The sequence below is a fragment of the Entamoeba dispar genome, genomic scaffold (assembly GCF_000209125.1).
Source record: "Entamoeba dispar SAW760 scf_1105229463483 genomic scaffold, whole genome shotgun sequence".
NCBI lineage: Eukaryota > Evosea > Mastigamoebida > Endamoebidae > Entamoeba > Entamoeba dispar.
The window spans coordinates 46,579-64,727 of record NW_001855715.1 but is presented as its reverse complement, the minus strand read 5'-3'; the positions used below and the strand labels follow the sequence as shown (position 1 = coordinate 64,727).

The 18,149-nt window shown below is 26.4% G+C and overlaps 9 protein-coding genes across 9 annotated transcripts in view, besides 20 other annotated features; 2 read left to right on the top strand and 7 right to left on the bottom strand.

The window, feature by feature from the left end:
• Nucleotides 1-38: a sequence feature (AT_rich).
• A 59-nt stretch (nucleotides 39-97) lies between these two features.
• Nucleotides 98-214: a sequence feature (AT_rich).
• Nucleotides 215-244: 30 nt separating this feature from the next.
• Nucleotides 245-383: a microsatellite.
• Nucleotides 384-402: 19 nt separating this feature from the next.
• Nucleotides 403-630: a sequence feature (AT_rich).
• Nucleotides 631-897: 267 nt separating this feature from the next.
• Nucleotides 898-947: a sequence feature (AT_rich).
• Nucleotides 948-1,076: 129 nt separating this feature from the next.
• Nucleotides 1,077-1,147: a sequence feature (AT_rich).
• Nucleotides 1,148-1,515: 368 nt separating this feature from the next.
• Nucleotides 1,516-1,624: a microsatellite.
• A 36-nt stretch (nucleotides 1,625-1,660) lies between these two features.
• Nucleotides 1,661-1,741: a sequence feature (AT_rich).
• Nucleotides 1,742-1,910: 169 nt separating this feature from the next.
• Nucleotides 1,911-2,611, bottom strand: EDI_204440 (uncharacterized protein; the record flags this gene model as incomplete). The annotated part of the gene is made up of 4 exons (XM_001741022.1): nucleotides 1,911-2,020; nucleotides 2,073-2,342; nucleotides 2,390-2,530; nucleotides 2,584-2,611. 4 exons carry the CDS (start codon nucleotides 2,609-2,611, stop codon nucleotides 1,911-1,913), a joined length of 549 nt encoding a protein of 182 aa, XP_001741074.1.
• Nucleotides 2,102-2,179: a microsatellite.
• Nucleotides 2,612-2,764: 153 nt separating the features above from the next.
• EDI_204430 (uncharacterized protein) lies at nucleotides 2,765-3,340 on the bottom strand (the record flags this gene model as incomplete). The annotated part of the gene is made up of 1 exon (XM_001741021.1): nucleotides 2,765-3,340. The coding sequence occupies one exon, from the start codon at nucleotides 3,338-3,340 to the stop codon at nucleotides 2,765-2,767; it is 576 nt and encodes a 191-aa protein (XP_001741073.1).
• Nucleotides 3,341-3,375: 35 nt separating this feature from the next.
• Nucleotides 3,376-3,396: a sequence feature (AT_rich).
• Nucleotides 3,397-3,473: 77 nt separating this feature from the next.
• Nucleotides 3,474-3,596: a microsatellite.
• A 7-nt stretch (nucleotides 3,597-3,603) lies between these two features.
• On the top strand, nucleotides 3,604-5,930 carry EDI_204420 (WD repeat-containing protein SAZD, putative; the record flags this gene model as incomplete). Its single annotated transcript, XM_001741020.1, has 2 exons — nucleotides 3,604-3,751; nucleotides 3,796-5,930. 2 exons carry the CDS (start codon nucleotides 3,604-3,606, stop codon nucleotides 5,928-5,930), a joined length of 2,283 nt encoding a protein of 760 aa, XP_001741072.1.
• Nucleotides 4,945-4,965: a sequence feature (AT_rich).
• A 67-nt stretch (nucleotides 5,931-5,997) lies between the features above and the next one.
• Nucleotides 5,998-6,078: a sequence feature (AT_rich).
• EDI_204410 (uncharacterized protein) lies at nucleotides 6,069-7,409 on the bottom strand (the record flags this gene model as incomplete). Its single annotated transcript, XM_001741019.1, has 1 exon — nucleotides 6,069-7,409. The coding sequence occupies one exon, from the start codon at nucleotides 7,407-7,409 to the stop codon at nucleotides 6,069-6,071; it is 1,341 nt and encodes a 446-aa protein (XP_001741071.1).
• Nucleotides 7,410-7,695: 286 nt separating this feature from the next.
• Nucleotides 7,696-7,803: a microsatellite.
• Nucleotides 7,804-7,853: 50 nt separating this feature from the next.
• Nucleotides 7,854-8,510, top strand: EDI_204400 (uncharacterized protein; the record flags this gene model as incomplete). The annotated part of the gene is made up of 1 exon (XM_001741018.1): nucleotides 7,854-8,510. The coding sequence occupies one exon, from the start codon at nucleotides 7,854-7,856 to the stop codon at nucleotides 8,508-8,510; it is 657 nt and encodes a 218-aa protein (XP_001741070.1).
• Nucleotides 8,505-8,582: a sequence feature (AT_rich).
• Nucleotides 8,583-8,596: 14 nt separating this feature from the next.
• EDI_204390 (myosin-2 heavy chain, non muscle, putative) lies at nucleotides 8,597-12,460 on the bottom strand (the record flags this gene model as incomplete). The annotated part of the gene is made up of 1 exon (XM_001741017.1): nucleotides 8,597-12,460. The coding sequence occupies one exon, from the start codon at nucleotides 12,458-12,460 to the stop codon at nucleotides 8,597-8,599; it is 3,864 nt and encodes a 1,287-aa protein (XP_001741069.1).
• Nucleotides 12,461-13,849: 1,389 nt separating this feature from the next.
• EDI_204380 (uncharacterized protein) lies at nucleotides 13,850-14,431 on the bottom strand (the record flags this gene model as incomplete). Its single annotated transcript, XM_001741016.1, has 1 exon — nucleotides 13,850-14,431. The coding sequence occupies one exon, from the start codon at nucleotides 14,429-14,431 to the stop codon at nucleotides 13,850-13,852; it is 582 nt and encodes a 193-aa protein (XP_001741068.1).
• Nucleotides 13,895-13,951: a microsatellite.
• A 235-nt stretch (nucleotides 14,432-14,666) lies between the features above and the next one.
• Nucleotides 14,667-14,699: a sequence feature (AT_rich).
• Nucleotides 14,700-14,908: 209 nt separating this feature from the next.
• On the bottom strand, nucleotides 14,909-15,985 carry EDI_204370 (sphingosine-1-phosphate phosphohydrolase, putative; the record flags this gene model as incomplete). The annotated part of the gene is made up of 1 exon (XM_001741015.1): nucleotides 14,909-15,985. The coding sequence occupies one exon, from the start codon at nucleotides 15,983-15,985 to the stop codon at nucleotides 14,909-14,911; it is 1,077 nt and encodes a 358-aa protein (XP_001741067.1).
• A 118-nt stretch (nucleotides 15,986-16,103) lies between these two features.
• Nucleotides 16,104-16,171: a sequence feature (AT_rich).
• Nucleotides 16,172-16,179: 8 nt separating this feature from the next.
• EDI_204360 (uncharacterized protein) overlaps nucleotides 16,180-18,149 on the bottom strand; it is a gene marked incomplete at both ends in the record, with an annotated part of 2,127 nt that continues 157 nt past the window's right edge. Inside the window, 2 exons of the mRNA XM_001741014.1 lie at nucleotides 16,180-16,299; nucleotides 16,358-18,051. Of these exons, the coding sequence (XP_001741066.1) occupies nucleotides 16,180-16,299; nucleotides 16,358-18,051 (1,814 nt within the window). The remainder of the gene's footprint in view (nucleotides 16,300-16,357; nucleotides 18,052-18,149) is intronic.
• Nucleotides 16,307-16,352: a sequence feature (AT_rich).
• Nucleotides 17,818-17,838: a sequence feature (AT_rich).

Here is an 18,149-nt window from a genome sequence, read left to right as displayed (position 1 = left end):
ATATTTATTTTCATTAAATCTTATTTTTTATTTTTATTCTGTCTCAACTTCATGAACTTATCATTAAACCAAAAAAAAATTCTTATTCTAAAGAGTCATTTATTATCATTTAATTATATTATGTTTAATTTAAATGAATTCTCTTTATTTACTTATTCATTAATAAGTTATTTAGATATTATAATGAATATTTAAATAAATGTTTATTTAAAATGATAAAGGATCAAATATATTATATGATGAATGAATCAAATATGGATTTAATTATCATTAATATTTAATATAACACATTGAAATAAATTGAATATTGTTAAAAGAGAATAAGAAATAAATTATTTAAAAAAAAATAAATAAAGAAATTAATTTAGATTTAATGAAATTAATAAATGTATATGTTAATTCTAAAATATCAATTATTATTTCATTAATAAAATGATTTACTAAATATGAAACAAGATATTAACATTATTAATAAATAATTTGATTATCATTTAATTTCATTCTTATTTTACATATTGTATTATTAAAATCAGATTATTTACAATAAATATTAAATATAATGAAATTATTGATATTTATATTGTTTTATCATCATTTTGTAATTATGTTTAATCTAAATTATTATTTAATGTTAACGAAATATGTGTCAATGAGTATTTTGATAAAAATCAAATAAAAGTATATTTATCTGAACCTATAGAAGTTATAAAATAATCATTATCACCAAAAAGAACAGTGATTTGTATTTGTGTTAATAATAATTTTATTTATCCTGATTTTATAATATGTTGTAATACATTTGATGATTTAGTTCTATTAAAATATCACAATTTATTAATATATTACATTTCTAAATGAACAATAATCAAAATAATGAATCTATTTTACGAAATGATGTTAAATATTATTATTATTATTCATATATTATTAATAAATAAATTATTTATGATTATGAAAATACTCAAAAACACTAATAATAATAGATAAATTTGAATAAGATTGATATTTCATTATTTATTTATCATGATATCGTTATTCATTGTTATAATACATACCACATCTTGTTCAATCACTTGATTTAATATTATTTAATCAATTAAAAATTATATCAGAATGAATAATATTAATTTAATTAATCAAATATTATCTCATCAATCATTTCAGAATGTAAATCATTGTGATTATAAAAATAGATAGAATATATTTGGGTAATCTTAAAATAGTGTGTTTGATTACTCTCATTTCAATGAACAAGAAGTAAACAAAGAGAATCAATAACAAATCATATGAAAAACATCATGAAAACAATAAATTCAAATACTACTCCTGCATTAATTAAATCAACATTTAAACAATACAATATTGTCATAACGTATAACCAAAAAGATATGAAAGTAATTATTGAATTAGAATCAACAACAAGAATAATTAATGAAGACAAATAAAGTATTAACATCTCATATTTTCATCAATTAAAACAACATGACCTTCAAAATGATTTAATTTACATTCATGAAATAGAATAAATGAAAATCTAAATGACTATAAATAATTTATAATGTAAATCATTAGGTAATCATAAAATGAATAAAAGAATAAGAAATAAAGAAAGAATAAATAAATATAATCATTTTATTTTATTTTTTAGTTGACAAAAGAGTTAAAATAGTATAAATAATAAGAAAAAGAAAGAAAATATATTAAATCATTGTAATATTTATTATTATATTAATTATTTAAACAATCTTGCAACTATATTATGTTTTCTAATAAAAATACAACTAAAGTTCTTAATTATTGGACACTCACAATTAGACTTTGTTCACATAGAAAAGAATCTATTCTAGTTTTATTTAATAACTTAATAAAACGTTGTTCATTAGTTTTTTTAAAATAAAAAGAATACATAACTAACAACACCCTTCTTCAACTTTAGTATTTGAATTTAAAACACAGACGTTTTCATTAATTTCGCTTGGTTGCATAGTAGTGGCAAGAGATATAAATGCTTTTTTAATATCTTAAAGTGATGAGTCTTAAAATTACTTTTCCAAATGATAATAGAAACAAACTTAGTCCAGTCTTTGCTGATACAAAAAAATAGTTTAATCTATTTTGTTTTAGTTTAATTTCAATTTCATCTTTTTGTAACATCCATTTATTTTGTTCTGCTTTATTTCCAAGAATAAGAATAGTAGCTTCTGGTGCAATTTGTTTTATTTCAAATTCCCAATCAAAGATATGTTCAAATGAATTTTTATCTATTACATCAAATACAATAACTGCACCATTTGCACCACGAAAATAAGAACCAACTACCGAGCGATATTTTTCTTCTCCAGCTAAATAATGAATAATTATTTTTCTTCATTTAAAATTTATTTCAAACCAGTGTCCCAAATTTCTAATTTATACGAGTCATCTTCATTATCAACAATTGTCTGACGAAATACTGCAGCAACAGTTGGACTTGTTTCTTTATTAAACTCATTGTTAACGAGTCTATTTACAATTGATGTTTTACCAACACCTATTTTTTATTCTATTCTTTTGTATTGTTAAAAACAAGAATAATAAACAAACCACAATCACCAACCATAACAACTTTCATTAGATGAAGTGTGATATAAATGAAGTAGTAGTTTATTTAGTAACTTCAACAGGGTTTATAATTATTTTGTTGTTTTCCAAACAGAAAATTAAGATTGAAAAAAGTTGAGAAAAAGAAATATTCAATTCCATTTTTTTAGGTTTTTTATTAATATCAATCTTCACACTTTCTTCTTTTTGAAGTTTTTTTGTTAATTGTTTTATCCTCCTCTATTTGAAATTTTGGATAATGTCTCTTTTGTTTTTTCTTAAGTTGTTGAGAAGAAAATAAGGGAAAATCCATTAAATCTGAGTTTGAAATATTTACTGTTACTCCAACTGACTTTGTTTTGAACTGATTATTCATAAAAAACAATAAGGAATCATCAGTTACTTTAGGTGGTGAAGTGTTATGCTTTTCTCTTTGATTTGAAAAATTAATAGTAACTCCTCCAACATCCATTTTCATTGTTCCTTCAATTCTATTTCTTTTTGTTGGTGATAACTCATCTTCTAATGAAGGTATTGTGTGTTGAATTGAATGAACCCATTCAATAATTCGTTGAGGTGGATTAATTATCATGTGTTCTTCTAAAGGACCAAAACACTTTTCATATTTTGTTTTTTCTTCATCAATTGAATTTAATAAAACTACCATTGTATCAACTGTTTTTTTTAATAAACCCTCCAATGATAGAATATTACTTTTACATTGATTTTGATTTAATTCTATTTCAGACTTATTTTCCATATCTTATTCAATGAATTACTTAGTTCATTTGAAAGATTTATTAAAATAAAAAAAATGATAGAATAAAGAAAGTAATTTTACCAAGTTTATAGTAGAATGTAAACGATTAAATGATAGAGTGACTGGTTATACTAATGGAACTAAGAATATTAAAACATCAAAGAGAATAATAAGTTAAAACGAGATAATTAAACTATAAAAAAAAATATTTTAAAAATAAAAAAAAATTAAAAAGAAATTAAAAAAAATATAAAAAACCCTGGATGGAAGCAATTCCTACAAGACAAGAAGAAAAACTTATACAACAACTTTCTAAACAAAACATATTTCAGACTAAGTACGGTGGAGGTGCTTTTACTTGTACTTCTGATGGTTCTAATTTAATTTGGGTAGGTGAAGTGCAACAACGACGTATGTTTCAGCATTACATGGTTCAGTAAAATTTACATATAAAGGGGATTCTTCAGATATATTAAATTTTGCTGTTTCACCAAATAATAGATACTTAGCTGTTTCTTATTCATCAGGATTAGTTTATGTATACGATCTTTCTATTCCAAAAGAACATCTTATGATTATCAAAACACCAAATACTTCTACTAAACAACAATCTGTCACTGTTTCAATGTGTTTTAGTTATTCTAATGGGTTTTTAGCAATGGGAAGTAATGATGGATATGTACGTATTTATGATTTACAAAATAAATTCTTTACACATAATTTGGTATTTTCTCATTCTCTTGTAACAAATGTTTTGTTTGATGATTCAAAAGAACAATACCTTGTTTATGCATCTTCAGATTCTCATGAGACTATTAGACAATTTAATTTACATACAAACAAAATAAAAGATATGTTTGGTCATTTAAATGGTATTGTAGATATGAAATTAAATACAAAGAAACAACTTATTTCTATTGGAAAAGATAATGTTCTTATAATGTGGGATATGCAATCTTTAAAACCAATGAAAACTATTCCAATTACCTATTCTATATTTCTTCAATTTGCTGGAGAATATATCATTCTTGGAACAGAAGAAGGTAATCTCATTGCTTTAAAAGATAAAGAAATAATATGGAAAAATAAAGAAGAACAACGATTATTATCTCCAGGAGCAGTTTTGATTGCAGGAGAAGAAATTATCCATGTGAGTCATGATGGGTATTTAATTTTTTATTCATTTGAAGGAAAGGTTAAGAGTTATGATTGTTTTGATAGAGAGAGTATAATTTGTTGTTTACCTCTAGAAGAGAATGATGAAGAATCAGATAATACATTAACTGATGAAGAAAAAAAACAACATGATATTGAATTTCCATTACATTGTAATAAAGTACTATTACTAAATAATTCAAATGCATTAGAAGTATATGATTTTGTTGCACATACTTCACAATTGTATTATGGTCATGACTCAGTGATAATGTCATATTGTATATCACCATCAAAGGATTATATTATTGTTGGATATTTTGATGGTTCTATTTCATTATGGGACCTTAAAAATATGAAAGAACTTGTTAACACATCTGTTCATAGTGGTGCAGTAACTGCTTTAGGACATTCTACACAATCAAGAATGATTGCAACTGGTTCTAATGATAAATATATTAAAATATTTTCTTATGAATCATTAGATGAATTTACACAGGTAGATGCTTTTGCTGCACATACAAAAGAAATTCAATGCTTAACTTTCTCAACAAAAGATATTTTCCTTGTAAGTGGTTCAGCTGATAAGTCTGCTAAACTTTGGGCACCTAAAGAAGGATTTGCTTTACATGGTGTACTAAAAGGACATACAAAGGCTGTTATTTCAGCAGAATTCTCACCAATAGAACAAGTTGTTGCTACAGCTTCTAGTGATGGAACAATTAGATTGTGGAGTGTCAAATCTCTTTCTGCATTAAGAACATTACAAGGGCATAATGGTGGAATATCTAAGGCAATATTTGTTAATGACGGTGTTCAAATTATTTCTGTTGGTAATGATGGAACAGTAAGATTATGGGTTGTAAAGACTGGAGAGAACACACAAACATTGGATGTTTCTGAAGAGAAATTATGGTCCATTAATAAACACAATCAAAACTTTATTGTTACAGGAGATAATGGGTTAGTTTCACTTATTCAAGACATTTCATCTGAGGTTGTTGCTGAAAGAGTTACATCAAGAGAAAAAGAAATTCTTCTTGGTCAAAAACTGATGAACTTAACTCGACAAGGTAAATGGAAAGAGGCACTAAAAGTATGTGTTGAATTAGGACTTCAAAAAGAGGCATTAAATTGTTGTAGTTCTTGTAATGTCTCTGAGGCTATTGAAGAATGGGATGTAGAGTTAGGAAAGAAATTATATGAATTTGCTAGATATTGGAATGAAAGAAATGTTTCAATGGCTGTAGCACAGACTGTTATGAATGCTATATTTTTAAAATGGGATTTAGAGAGTCTTAATAGTGAAGAATTTAAGAAGAGTTTAGATCGTATGAAAGAATTAAATACTAAACATTTACAAACATTAGATGGATATTATAGAAAAGCTTTATTTGTTGATTTTGTTGCTGACCAAATTAAAGCACTTCCTTAAAAGAATACACTAAATACTAACAAAAATATAAGACTAAAAGTTTGATATTATGATTGATTTTTCTTTGAAATATTTTATTTATTTTTCATTTATTTTATATTAATAAAAAAAAATAATTTTAAAAGTATAAAAAATCATTTATTTTTTTCCCCAATAATTTGGCATATACTTTCCAAATTTATCAAAATACCATTTGTATTGTTCTCTTACAACATTATCTGGAACAGTAAATTCCTCATCTTTCTTTTCTTTTCTTCCATGTTTCTTTTGGGGATCATTATTTGTAACCATATCTTTAATTCTTTGAGCTAATTCATCAGTAAATGGCATATCAAACTTTTCATATATTCTTCTTGAAACACTAACTGGATCAGCAATCATTTCATTGAACCCAATATCACAAATCTGTTTTTCCCTTTCAGGGTTTTCAGCAATCCATTTCTCTCTTGTTGAAACAGCATTTTTTAATGCAATATTATGCATTTTAATAATACTCTCATGTAACCATTTTGGATCATCACATCCAAGATCTCCAAGATATCTAGCTCTAGCATTATCAAGTAAATAAAATGCAGACTTAATTTCTTCAACAGGTTCTCTATGAATCCACACAATTCTAGCTTCAATTTCATCAGCACACATAATATTAAAAAATGGTACCATAGTCATAAAATGAGAAACACATTTCATCAAGAAGTGTCCATTTTCTGGAAGTGGAAACTCTACTGCAGACATTCTCATTTCATTTAACACAGCCTCATAGACATTTGAGAAATCTCTTTCATATGATGATTTTCTATATTGTTCCCATCTAGGCATTGAAGTTCCAAAACATATTGTATGTTCAAGAAGTTCCATAAAGAATAATTCTTCTTCTGGTGCATTTGCATTGTCCATAGCATGACATTTACAAAAGTCCTTAGAACTAGAGTTAATTTGACCAATGATTGAATTACAGAATCCAACTCTTCCTTCATATGTCATTGTTTTATGACCAGGAGAAAGGTGTTCATATAATTTAATTGTTTTTGCACAAGGGTCACAAGCAAGAACTGCATGAGTAAATGTAGAACCACTTCTTGGAAGTGAAACAATATAAATTGGTTTTTTAATTTTAATCTTCTCAATATTTTCTTTATCTATTTTTAGTTCTAAATTATACTTTATAAGAGCTGCCATCTTAGCAACAGAACTTCTCATTGTTGTTTTAAAGGGAACACTTGTCTGGTCTTCACATCCAGCAAACATTTCATACATAGACTCTTTAAAAAATGGTTGATTAACAAAGTTATCTATTTCTGGAACAAATGATTTGTATAATTCTGCATGACTTGGATCTAATTTACATAAAAAATCAATACTTAACTTCTTAATATTATTAAAGTATTCCTCAAATAATGGTCTAGGAATAAGATTTCTATAGTACTTAGATTCTTTGTTAATTTCATAGTGTTCGGGATATGTGTTAGGGAGAGACATTTTTGAAACCACACTTATAGATTAATTAAGTTCTCTCCTTTTATACCACTAATAGCATAATGTAAAAAAGATCAAAACTTGTAAAATGTTCAACATAAGAGGTCAAATTCTTTTATAGAATAGAAAATAGTATTAATCAATTATTAAACTACTAAATTAATTTCTTTTTGGATAGTTTTGTATTAACAATTGACAAATAATTGAATTAAATTTAACTTTGCGACTGTTCTCTTCGTACAGAAATTTCATTAAGTCCACAAATTGAATAATGTATCAATTCATTGTTAAAGTAAACTTAATGAAACTAACATTGAAAATAAAAAAAAAAAAATAAAATATACATTTTTAAAAATGAGTTTTTAAAAAAAATTTAAAAAATTAAAGAAAAAATAAATTTATTATTTCGGTGTTAACCGATCTCATCTTCCTCGAATAATAAGATTAATGAATAGGTCTTTTGTTACATTTGTAAAGATGTATTTATTATCAATCCCTGATATTGATAATGCATTAAAAGGGTCTTATGAAAAAGTTTTTTCGTCTAAATCAATAGAAGAATTATTCATAATTCTTTCTCCTTTATTAAACAAATATTACAGAGATGAATCAATTCCATATGAACAAAGATATAGCCTTTTTTCAAGGATTCAACTCAATAGATATGATACTCCATTAAAATGTAATCCATTATATTTACTTGATGAAAAAACTAAAAACTGTGTTCTTCAAGCTAAATCAAATTTCGATGAAATTCATAAAATAGTTCAAAATGAAGTAGATAGCCATAGATGTTCTCCTCATATTTCTAAAAAATTATTTGATGCTTTTCTTGCATCTTCTCGTAATTTAGATCAGTTAGAATGTATCCCAATAACAGATTTATTAGAACCATTAGGATGTATTGGTGATCGTCAATATTCATTTAAAAAGAATAAAATGGAAAATGTACTTCTTAGACTTCTCGAAAGTGCAACACCAGAACAATTACAACGAGTAGTTCAAATAATTCAAACTCAAGATAATTTTGATGGTGTTGATCTTTCATTTTCAATTGAGTCACTAGATTTAATGACATTACATAAATTGATCTTATTGTTTTAAATTAATTTCTTTTAATTAATTCTTAACTACTTAAAAAAATAAAATTTAAAAAAAGAAATGAAATTAAAATATCTTTATGTTTCTTTTCAGTCATCATCAACCATCATTCTTTTGATTTTCTTTTTCAATTTAGCAATTTGTTCATCTTTATCTTGTGAGTCTGACTCTAATGAAGTAACCTTCCTTTGTAATCTGGAGGATTTCTCTTTTTCTGAACTGAGTTTTTGATTTACATCTTCAATCTCGTCTTGTAAGTCTTTGATTTTACTCTTAAGATCACTAGCCCCAGCTGCTGCTGCACTACCTTTTGCTTTTTCAAGTTGTCCCTCAAGATCCTCAACTTTTTCAGCTAGTTCTTGAGCTTGTTTTTTGAATTTGTTCATCTTCGTTTTGAATTGTTGAGCCTTAGCCAATAACTCTTCTTTTTCTTTATCATTTTCTTCTTCAATCTGTTTAATTTGTGCTTTGATTTTCAAGGCCTCTTCTCCATTACCTCCTCTTAATTCAGTTATCTTAATATCTTGTTCAGTAATAGTCTTCTTAAGTTGATCCATATTTTCTTCCATTTCAGTGATTTTATTTCTGTACTCATCTCGTTCTTTTCTAATCTTATCATTATCTGCTTTCATTCTAACGTAATCATCATCTGCATTCTCTGCATCATCTGCATGATCTTCTAACTCATTATTTTGTTTTCTAAGTTGTTTTTCTAACGCTTTAATTTTGTCTTGTGATATTTCTACCTCATCTGTTAATTCAGTTACTCTCTTTTCTAATTGTTGATTCTTTGCAGTTAATGCATCACTATCTTCCATTAAATCATCATAGTCTTCTTGTAACTGGTCATAGTCTTCTTGTAATTTCTCTAAATCATTAGCATCATCTCCAGTGACTTGTTTAGTAAAGGTAACGTCATGCTTTAATTTCTCAATCTCAGCAGCTTTCTTTCTATACTCTCCCTCCATTTTGGTCATTTCTTCTTTAACACTTGATAGTTCTTCTTCAATATCTTCTTTTTCACTAAGAACCATTAAATTGTCTGACTTTAATTGATCATATTTACTCTTAAGATCCAAGTATTGTCTGTTAATACTATCAATCTTTAATTGCATAGCATCTCCAAGTTTGTCATTAGCAACAGCGTCATTACTGTTAGAAGAGAGTTGACTTTGCAAATCAGCAATTTTATCATCTTTTTCTTCAATACTATCTTTAATAATTTCAAGTTGATTTTCAAGATCAGCAACTTTATTCTCTAACTCACTCTTTTTATTGAAACACTCTTGATAAGTAGCTTCAAGGTCATTATTGTTTCTAATCTTTCCATCCATTTGTTCTTTCATTTGTTCTAACTCAGCTTCACTTGTCTTTCTTTTTTCAATTGCCTCTGCTAATTGGGTGTTGATGCTTGTTATTTCGTCTTGAAGGTCTTGGTTCTTCATAACTTCTTGATTTAACTTTTCTTCAATTTCTTTTTGTGGAGCACTCATTTGTAATTCCATATATTTAATTTTCATTGTTAACTCATTCTTTTCATCACCACTTTGTTTAATCTTTAATTTGAGGTCATTGATTGTTTGTTTTAATGACTGATTTTCATCGTCTATTAATACTAACTTATCTCCTGCTTTATTAACTTCTTGTTCTTTACTTTCTAACTCACCCTTTAAATCAACAATATCTAATCTTAAATCTTTGATTTCATCTCTAAGATCTTTTTCTTGGTCTTTAGCGTCTTCAATAGTCTTATTCAAATCATCAATTTGTTTCTTATAAGACTCTGTAGCAGCGTTAACAACAACACTGACATCAACATTTCCTCCTTCAAGTCCATCAATTCTACTCTCTAAATCAGCAATTCGTTCTTTCAATGTACTTCTATCTTTCTCTAATTTAGAAATAATTTCTTCTTTATCTTTGACATCTTGTTGAACAATAATAACTCTCTTCTCTGCTGTGTTTTTGGCTTTTTCCATTTCTTCATGTTCTTGAGTTAATTTATCCAAATTCTCCTTGTACTGAGTTATAATACTATTTAATTTTTCGTTCTTCTTATCTGATGCATCTAATGCATCAAGTAACTCTTCTGCTTCCTTGTCACTCTTTTGCTTTATTTTAGCAACTTCTCTTTGTAATTGTTTTTCATAGTCTTCAAGTTCTTCCATAGATACATGTCCTTCAAGAATCTCTTTTTGTTTCTTTTTCAAATCTTCATTGTCTAGAGTTAAATTTTCAATTTGATCTTTAGCATCTTTCAACTCTTTTTGAGTTTGTTTTAATAAGGCTTTTGTATTTTTTAAATCTGGTGATATTGTACTGACTGTTTCATTTAGTCCAGCATTTTCTTTTTGAAGACTAACTAGTTGTGAATTTAATTCTCTTTGTTTTTCATTTAATGCGTCATACTCTTCACTTTTTTCTTTCAAATCTGTTTCAACTTGTTCTTTCTTTCTTAATGCTGCTTCTTTCTCTCTAGTACAATTTTCAAGATTTTCAGTTAATACCTTATTTGTATTTTGAAGTTGTTTAATAGTTTTTTCATTATTGTTAATATCAGATTCTAACTTATCATGTTCTTCATAGTTTTTAGCAATAGTATCTTTTAAAGTTTGAATGTCTTGTTTTAATTTTTCTTCTTTCATTAACTCTTTGTCCATGGCTTCTTTTGCATCATTGATTTGATTAGTTAATTTTTTATTTTCAAATCCAGCATCTCGAATATCTTGTTCATTAAGTTCCTTATCATCTTGAAGTTGTTTAACTTCTTGTTGTAATTTAGTTACTAATTGTTTTTGTTTATCTAATTCAAGATTTAATTCAGTAATCTCTCCATTTAATTCAACTTTGTCATACTCTAATTGTTTTATATCTCTCATAGCATCAGTAGTTTTTTTAGCTTGTTCAGCAAGGTCATCATGTAATTTGATAATTTCTTCATCTCCTTTTTGTTTACTTTGTTGAAGTACTTCAAGAATATTATTTCCACTAGAATATTCTTTTTCTAAATCTTCTTTTTCTTTAGTGACTGCTCTTAACTTAACTTGTAAATCATTAACAAGATTTTGTGCTGTCTCATAATCAGTTTTGTATCCTTCAACCTTCTTTTCTAAATCAGAAACTTTTCTTTCAACTGCTTTTCTAGTAACTACTTCTTGATCAGCCACACTCTTATTTTCATCTTTTTCTGCTTTAGTTTTCTCTAATTGTTCTTTTAACTTATTTATTTGATTATTACTTGATTCTAAATCGTTTTTAGTTTTTTCAAGATCTGCTTTAGTTGCTGTATGTCTTTTAATTTCATCATCAAGATCCTTTTCTACTTCTTCTAATTCAGTATTTAATGAATCAATTTGTTTACTTGCTTCTTTAGCCTGTCTGATCCATCCATTCTGCTCCTGAGTAATATCCTCAATTTCTTTTTCATTTCCATCAGCTCGAGCTTGAGTAGCAACAAGTTCTTGTTGAGTAGTGTCTAATTTAATTTTAATATCAGCTAATTCACTTTCTAATTTTTCTTTTTGTTCTTGATAAACCTTTTGTGCTGCTAAAGCTTTATTAGATTTATCTGTTTCAATTAAGATTTCTTCTTCTTTATTTTTTAATTCTTGTTGTAATCCAGCAAGATTTTGTTTAAGATTTGATACCATTGCTTGTAATTCAATAATATCATCTTTTTTATTTTCTAATTCAAGTTCTGCAGATTTTCTTTTTTCTTTTTCTTCTAATATCCTATCATCCACCCCTTTTTTTTTTTCTTCTACTTCGATTAATTCTTTTTGATAATTTTTGATAATATCTTCCTTTGCTTGTAGTTCATTTTTTAATTTAGCATTTTCGTTTTGGAGTTTAACTAATGTTTGTTCTAATTCCCCTACTTCAGCCTTTGTTCCATCAAATTGTTTGGCTTTGTGATATGACTCTAAATCCTTTTCACATGCTTTAAATAACATTACCCATATATTTTTCTTATTACAGTATTCTTTTATTGCACTCTGAATAATACTGATTGCTTCTTCCTTATTCATCTAACTAACAAAGATGAAGATCTCCTCTTTTGGGGTTTTTTCTCTATTTTCAACTGGCGTTTCATTTTCAAGTTCTTTTGAGATCTTCTTTTTGTTATTTTTATTGTATTTCCTTTTTATTGTGTAATATAAAACACGTTTTATTAATTAAACTCAAAATACTTTTATGCCATTTGTTGAGTAATACAGTGATTATAAACTTGGAAGTCAAAAAGTTCAATTTCTCCTTACTGGAATCAATCCCATCAATGTGTTATGCACACTTTAGAAATAGTTAAAAATTTGAACCAAAATAAAACTGTACAAAGACGAAGTAATCCAATGAGACGAGGTAAAGCCATTGACTGAGAAGAGTTACAAGATATTTTTGAGGAGGCGTTTGACTACTTTAAAAACGTCCATTACGAGGATGTCCTAAAGGGTGCAATACCTTGCTGCTTGTCTTTAAATATATAAACTAATTTTCCGTTTTAAATAAAACCAATTTTTTTGAATACTTTGATGTGGCTAACTTTTGTCTAAAATCTCAAACACTGATGACTCTTATTAAAAACAACAAAATAAGTGACTGTGTGGTGCAAAGTAGAAGTGAAATTATTCAAGTTACTTATTATAACTAAATAAGATTAGAATCAGGTAGCTGTTAAAGTATTATTATTGGTGGGGTTGATGTAACAGAAGATTTTAACCGAAGATTTCATCAACACCTATGTGACATTGATGTTGACGAAAAGAAAGAATTATTTTTTTATTCCAAATTACAAAACGAAGGTGTGGGTGTTATTTCTTTACTATACTAACATATTTATTATTTTTTCAAATAAAGATCAGGTTATAGTATTAAGAATGAAAGATTTAATTCTACTGAAATTTTTTTAAAGGAAAAAATTCTATTACGTCAACATTAACAAAGAGTATTGGTGTTGCTAATATGAAAAATAAAATTTTGCATGACATTTGTGTTTGTGGAAGAAATTACATCATTCATGGATTTATTAAACACATTCTACATAGTGTAGATTCTATATAAACAATTTTTTTTTCAAACTTACTCAATTAACACTCTTTATAAATCTTTTAGTAGAATAAACATCTACGCAAGATTATCTTCTTTTTAAATGACAATCTTTTAGTATTAATAGTTATAAGGAAGAAGGGGGACAATAAGTATTTTATTAAATTTAAAAACAAGATGTAATACAAAAAAATTGAAAGAACCTTCAAACCAAGAAATTGTAGTACCAGCAGTTTATAATTAAAATTACATTTGTGTTGATGATTAATGATGTAGGTTCTGTTTTATTTATTTCAAACTTACAGCTTCCTCTTTGCTGAAAAGAGTTTGAACTCTTCAATCTCTTTTTTTCTTTTTCTCTTTAACTCTTCTTCGTCTAACTTTTCTGGTTCTTCTTCTTCATTACCAAAGACTTCAATACATGAGTGTCTTTCTTTTGGCTTTTTACTGTCTTCTTCTTCTGGAAGAAAACAAGAATCATCATAAAGAATCAAAGTGGTCTTTCCTTGATCTGATAGAGTAGAAGTATTTATATCTCCATTCCCATTCTCTGTTTTTCTTCCAATAAAAGAAACACTACTCAGCCGTTGTCGAACTAGTTGAAGGTCTTCTTCTTTATCATTCAAAATATCAATTTGGTGAAGTTCTATAGTTTTACGGTCAATAAATGGCTCTGTAGTTAGGATATCTTTTGATGAAGTTTTATCTACTGTATCTTCTAATTTAGATATTCTTACAATTGACCTAACTTTTTTTGGCTTATCTGTTTTGTTTTGATCTTTTTTTTGGTCCAGAGTTTGTTGTCTTTCAGGAGTGCCTGAAGGAGATTGGGTGAGTGAATTATTCTCATTTTTTGTTTCAGACTGAGATACACTAGTCATTAAATATTATTCAGTTTCTTTCTATTTCTTCTCTAAACGCTATATAGTTCCTATGGACCTGTTTTTTTAGTATATTTTTATATCATTTTACTCAGCTGGGTTTATTTGAAAGGGGTTGTTTTCTACTCTCCAAAGCCCTTGTTTTTTTAGTGGGATTCTTACCTAATTTCCTCTATTCTGCCTTTATTTTTTTACTAAACGCAGTTTGGTTTAGTCCAACTATTAAAGAAGAAACAAAATATATATTTTCAATATTTTATTTAAAATAGTTGGATTATAAGGTAATTTTCTATGTAAATCAAAAATGACTGTAGTATTTTTTCTAACTAAGAAAAAAATAAGAAGAAAAAAGTAACATAAGTAAGATTATTTTCTCAGCTGAAAAAAAAAAGAAAACAATAAAAGTAGTATAGAAGAAATGTATACTTTAAAGCTCTATTTTTTTTTACCTTTTAACCCAAACTTTCTTTACTTTAACTAAAGGCATAAACCAGGTTGAAATAATTCTGGTATAGTTTTTTGAACTACTGTAGGAGAAACATACTTACACATCCAAGCAATAAATATTGCACCTATATAAGTAGAAAAAAATTCATTGGCATAAATCAATCTATTATGATTCATTTCTGGAGTAAATTCAAGAGGGTCTAAATGACAATGAATACGAATAATATTAGCTTTAGTACTATACCAATCTAATAATGATGGTAAATGAGAAAATAATAATTGAAGTAACTTTAACATGAAATAACCAATACTTGATAAACTAAAACCTAAAATAAGACATTTTAATAATAATAAAGGACTATGAATAATACAAGAATATGGTGGCATGTCATGTACAGCAACATGGCAATTTAAAACTTCCATTGTAAAATTTAATAAAATATAACCAAATCCAAGAACTGATCTCCAATAACATGGTGTATATCTAGTAAAACACAAAGAATGAAGCGACAATAAAATAACATGACAAATCAACATAACTGGAATAAAATACCATTTCTGAGGAAAACCAGTGAAAAATTCAAAAAATGCCATTGAAACAAGTCCTAATAAAGCTCCAGCAATAACATCTGCTGGAGAATGTACTCCCATATAAATTCTACTAATTGCAACAATAAATACATATACTATTATTAATAAACATACCCATAACTTTGGTTTTAGATAAACAATAAAAAATATACCATTTGCTACAGCATTCATTGTATGGGTTGATGGTAAACCAAAATCAATTTCTTTAAAAGGTTGCCATACACCAGAAGGTCTTGGACAAGCAAATAAATTTTTCATAAAATTACCTAAATATGTAGTAATTGATATTAGGTATAATAAGTCATTACTAATACTGAGTGATTCTGATGATGGATGAATCCACCATGCTGTTGGAATTAAAGCACAATATACACCTACTCCTGCCAAATGAGTAATAATTAAGAAAAAAATGTCAAGAACTTTATTTTTCTTTCTTTGTAATTTGTAAACACTTGGCATAGATTTTATAACACTTTTATATAAAAAATCACGTAAATCTTTAAAGAGTATAATCATTTAACATTTATCAGTTCTATAATAGTAATAAGAGTGTTGTTGATTATAGAATATAATGAACAAATATTAAAAATTCTTTTTTTTCACTATTTGATATTTAAAATGTCAGAATGTTTTCTATTTTAAGTATTTCTTTTTTAAATTTAAGAAAATAGATGATTTATTAAATTAAATTATAAAAAAAAAGAATACTGTTAAATTAATGGAAGTTGTTCATTAATGAAATCTAATTCATGTAACCATTTATCTGAGGCATATGTTGTTGAAACAATATCTTTAATATCATCACGTGTTTCTTGAATTTCGTCATGAATCTAATACTATTAATATTTTCTTATTACTTTAATTAAATAAATTAAAAAAAAAACAAACTTGATCTAATAGAGCATTAATTTTAACTAATTCTTGAGCATCTACAAGAGCACCTACATCATTACTTTGACAAAACTCAGTAAATTGATTCATATGTTTATGAAAATCATTTTGCTTTTGAATAAGAAAACAACTAGAATTCATATAAAAGAATTTTACTCTATGATCGTTTTCATCAATAACATAATTAGGATTTAATAAATCTTCCATAAAATGTTTTCTCATTGATTGATTATAATGAGTTGCTTTCATTGCAAATGAAGACGGTTGTCCTGGATCAATAAATTTTGGATCTTTAACCATATCAATCTTATGTTGAGCAATAGCCACTGAATCATCTATTCCAACAACCAAATCATTTATTGATTTATTTAAAATATCAATAATTTCTTCTTGTGATTTCTTTGATGAGTCATCACAAAATGCATGTGCTTCACTTATCCCTTCTACCATTTCAATAAAAAACTGAAATGGAATAAGAGCTCCAGTATGTTCTTTAATTGAATTAATAGTCGTAACAATAAAATAACATTCTTTAACAACATTTTTTAATTTTTCAGTATTTTTTGACCCATTATCAAGAGCTGAATAAATTCCTTTAATAATTGTTGGAAACATTTGGAAAAATCCAACATATGCTAACTCAGGACTAATTCTTGAAGGCATTTGAACTTCCCAAGTATAAAATTCATTAAGTGGAATAATTGCAGAATTTTGTTCTTTAAGTACATTAAATCTCATGCTTATACTCAATTTTTCATTAAATGTAAAATATATTTCTCTTAATTGTCTTTTATTATCTCCAAATGATAAACAATCAACTTGCCTTTCTGTTGCAAAAAAATTAGCAATACAAACTGTTCCATTTAATAACCAATATACAAGATACTTTAATACTCGTTTCATTCCAACAACTGAATTACGGAAACTAAATACTGGTCTTTCATCAAAGAATTTTACTTGTTCATCTCTTTCAACTCCAAGTGCAAGTGAATGAAGATATTCAAATGATGGGAAAGAATGCAAAGTTACCATTCCATAAGAATCTCCAATAAAAACATAATCATCTTCTACAAGGAATGATTGAATAGAACGATCATGAAACTCATATTTACTAAATTCTAATACAACAATATTATCTGGATTTAATTTTGTTGGTATAGTACAATAATAAACACAAGTTCCCATAGCCATATAAATTTCATCATGAAACACTTGATAACAACTTGGTTCATTTTCACCAGGAACACGATATAATTGTGCAACTACTTTCTTAGCAATAAGATCCCAAACTTTAAAATGTACGTTACCCATATTAACTACTGAATCAGCTAATAAAATTCTATTATTTGGTAACACACATGATTCTTTTGCAAATGAACTAAAACTGTTATCAAGTGGACAAATATTTTTAACTTCTGTTGGATTCTTTTTTTCTATTGTAACTATTTTAGACGTACTAATTAAATAAATATAAAATTCATTTTCCATTACTAATGAAGTCCCATTAATCGTTTGACTATCACTTTTAAATTTTACTACTTGATGTGTAAAATCTTTACTATACTTTAAAATATGAAGTTCCTCTGGAAATACATAAAAGTATATAGCATTGTCATATTTTGAAACTAGTGTATATCCTGGTTTATTATCACAAACTATCTTTTCTACTCGTGATGAATTAGGAAAATTAACTATTGCAGTTTTACAATTTGAATAATATGATAATGCGTATGCTCCAGTAAGAAAAGATGTTGAATATGAAAACCCTTCAAATTCGGGTTGGATTTGA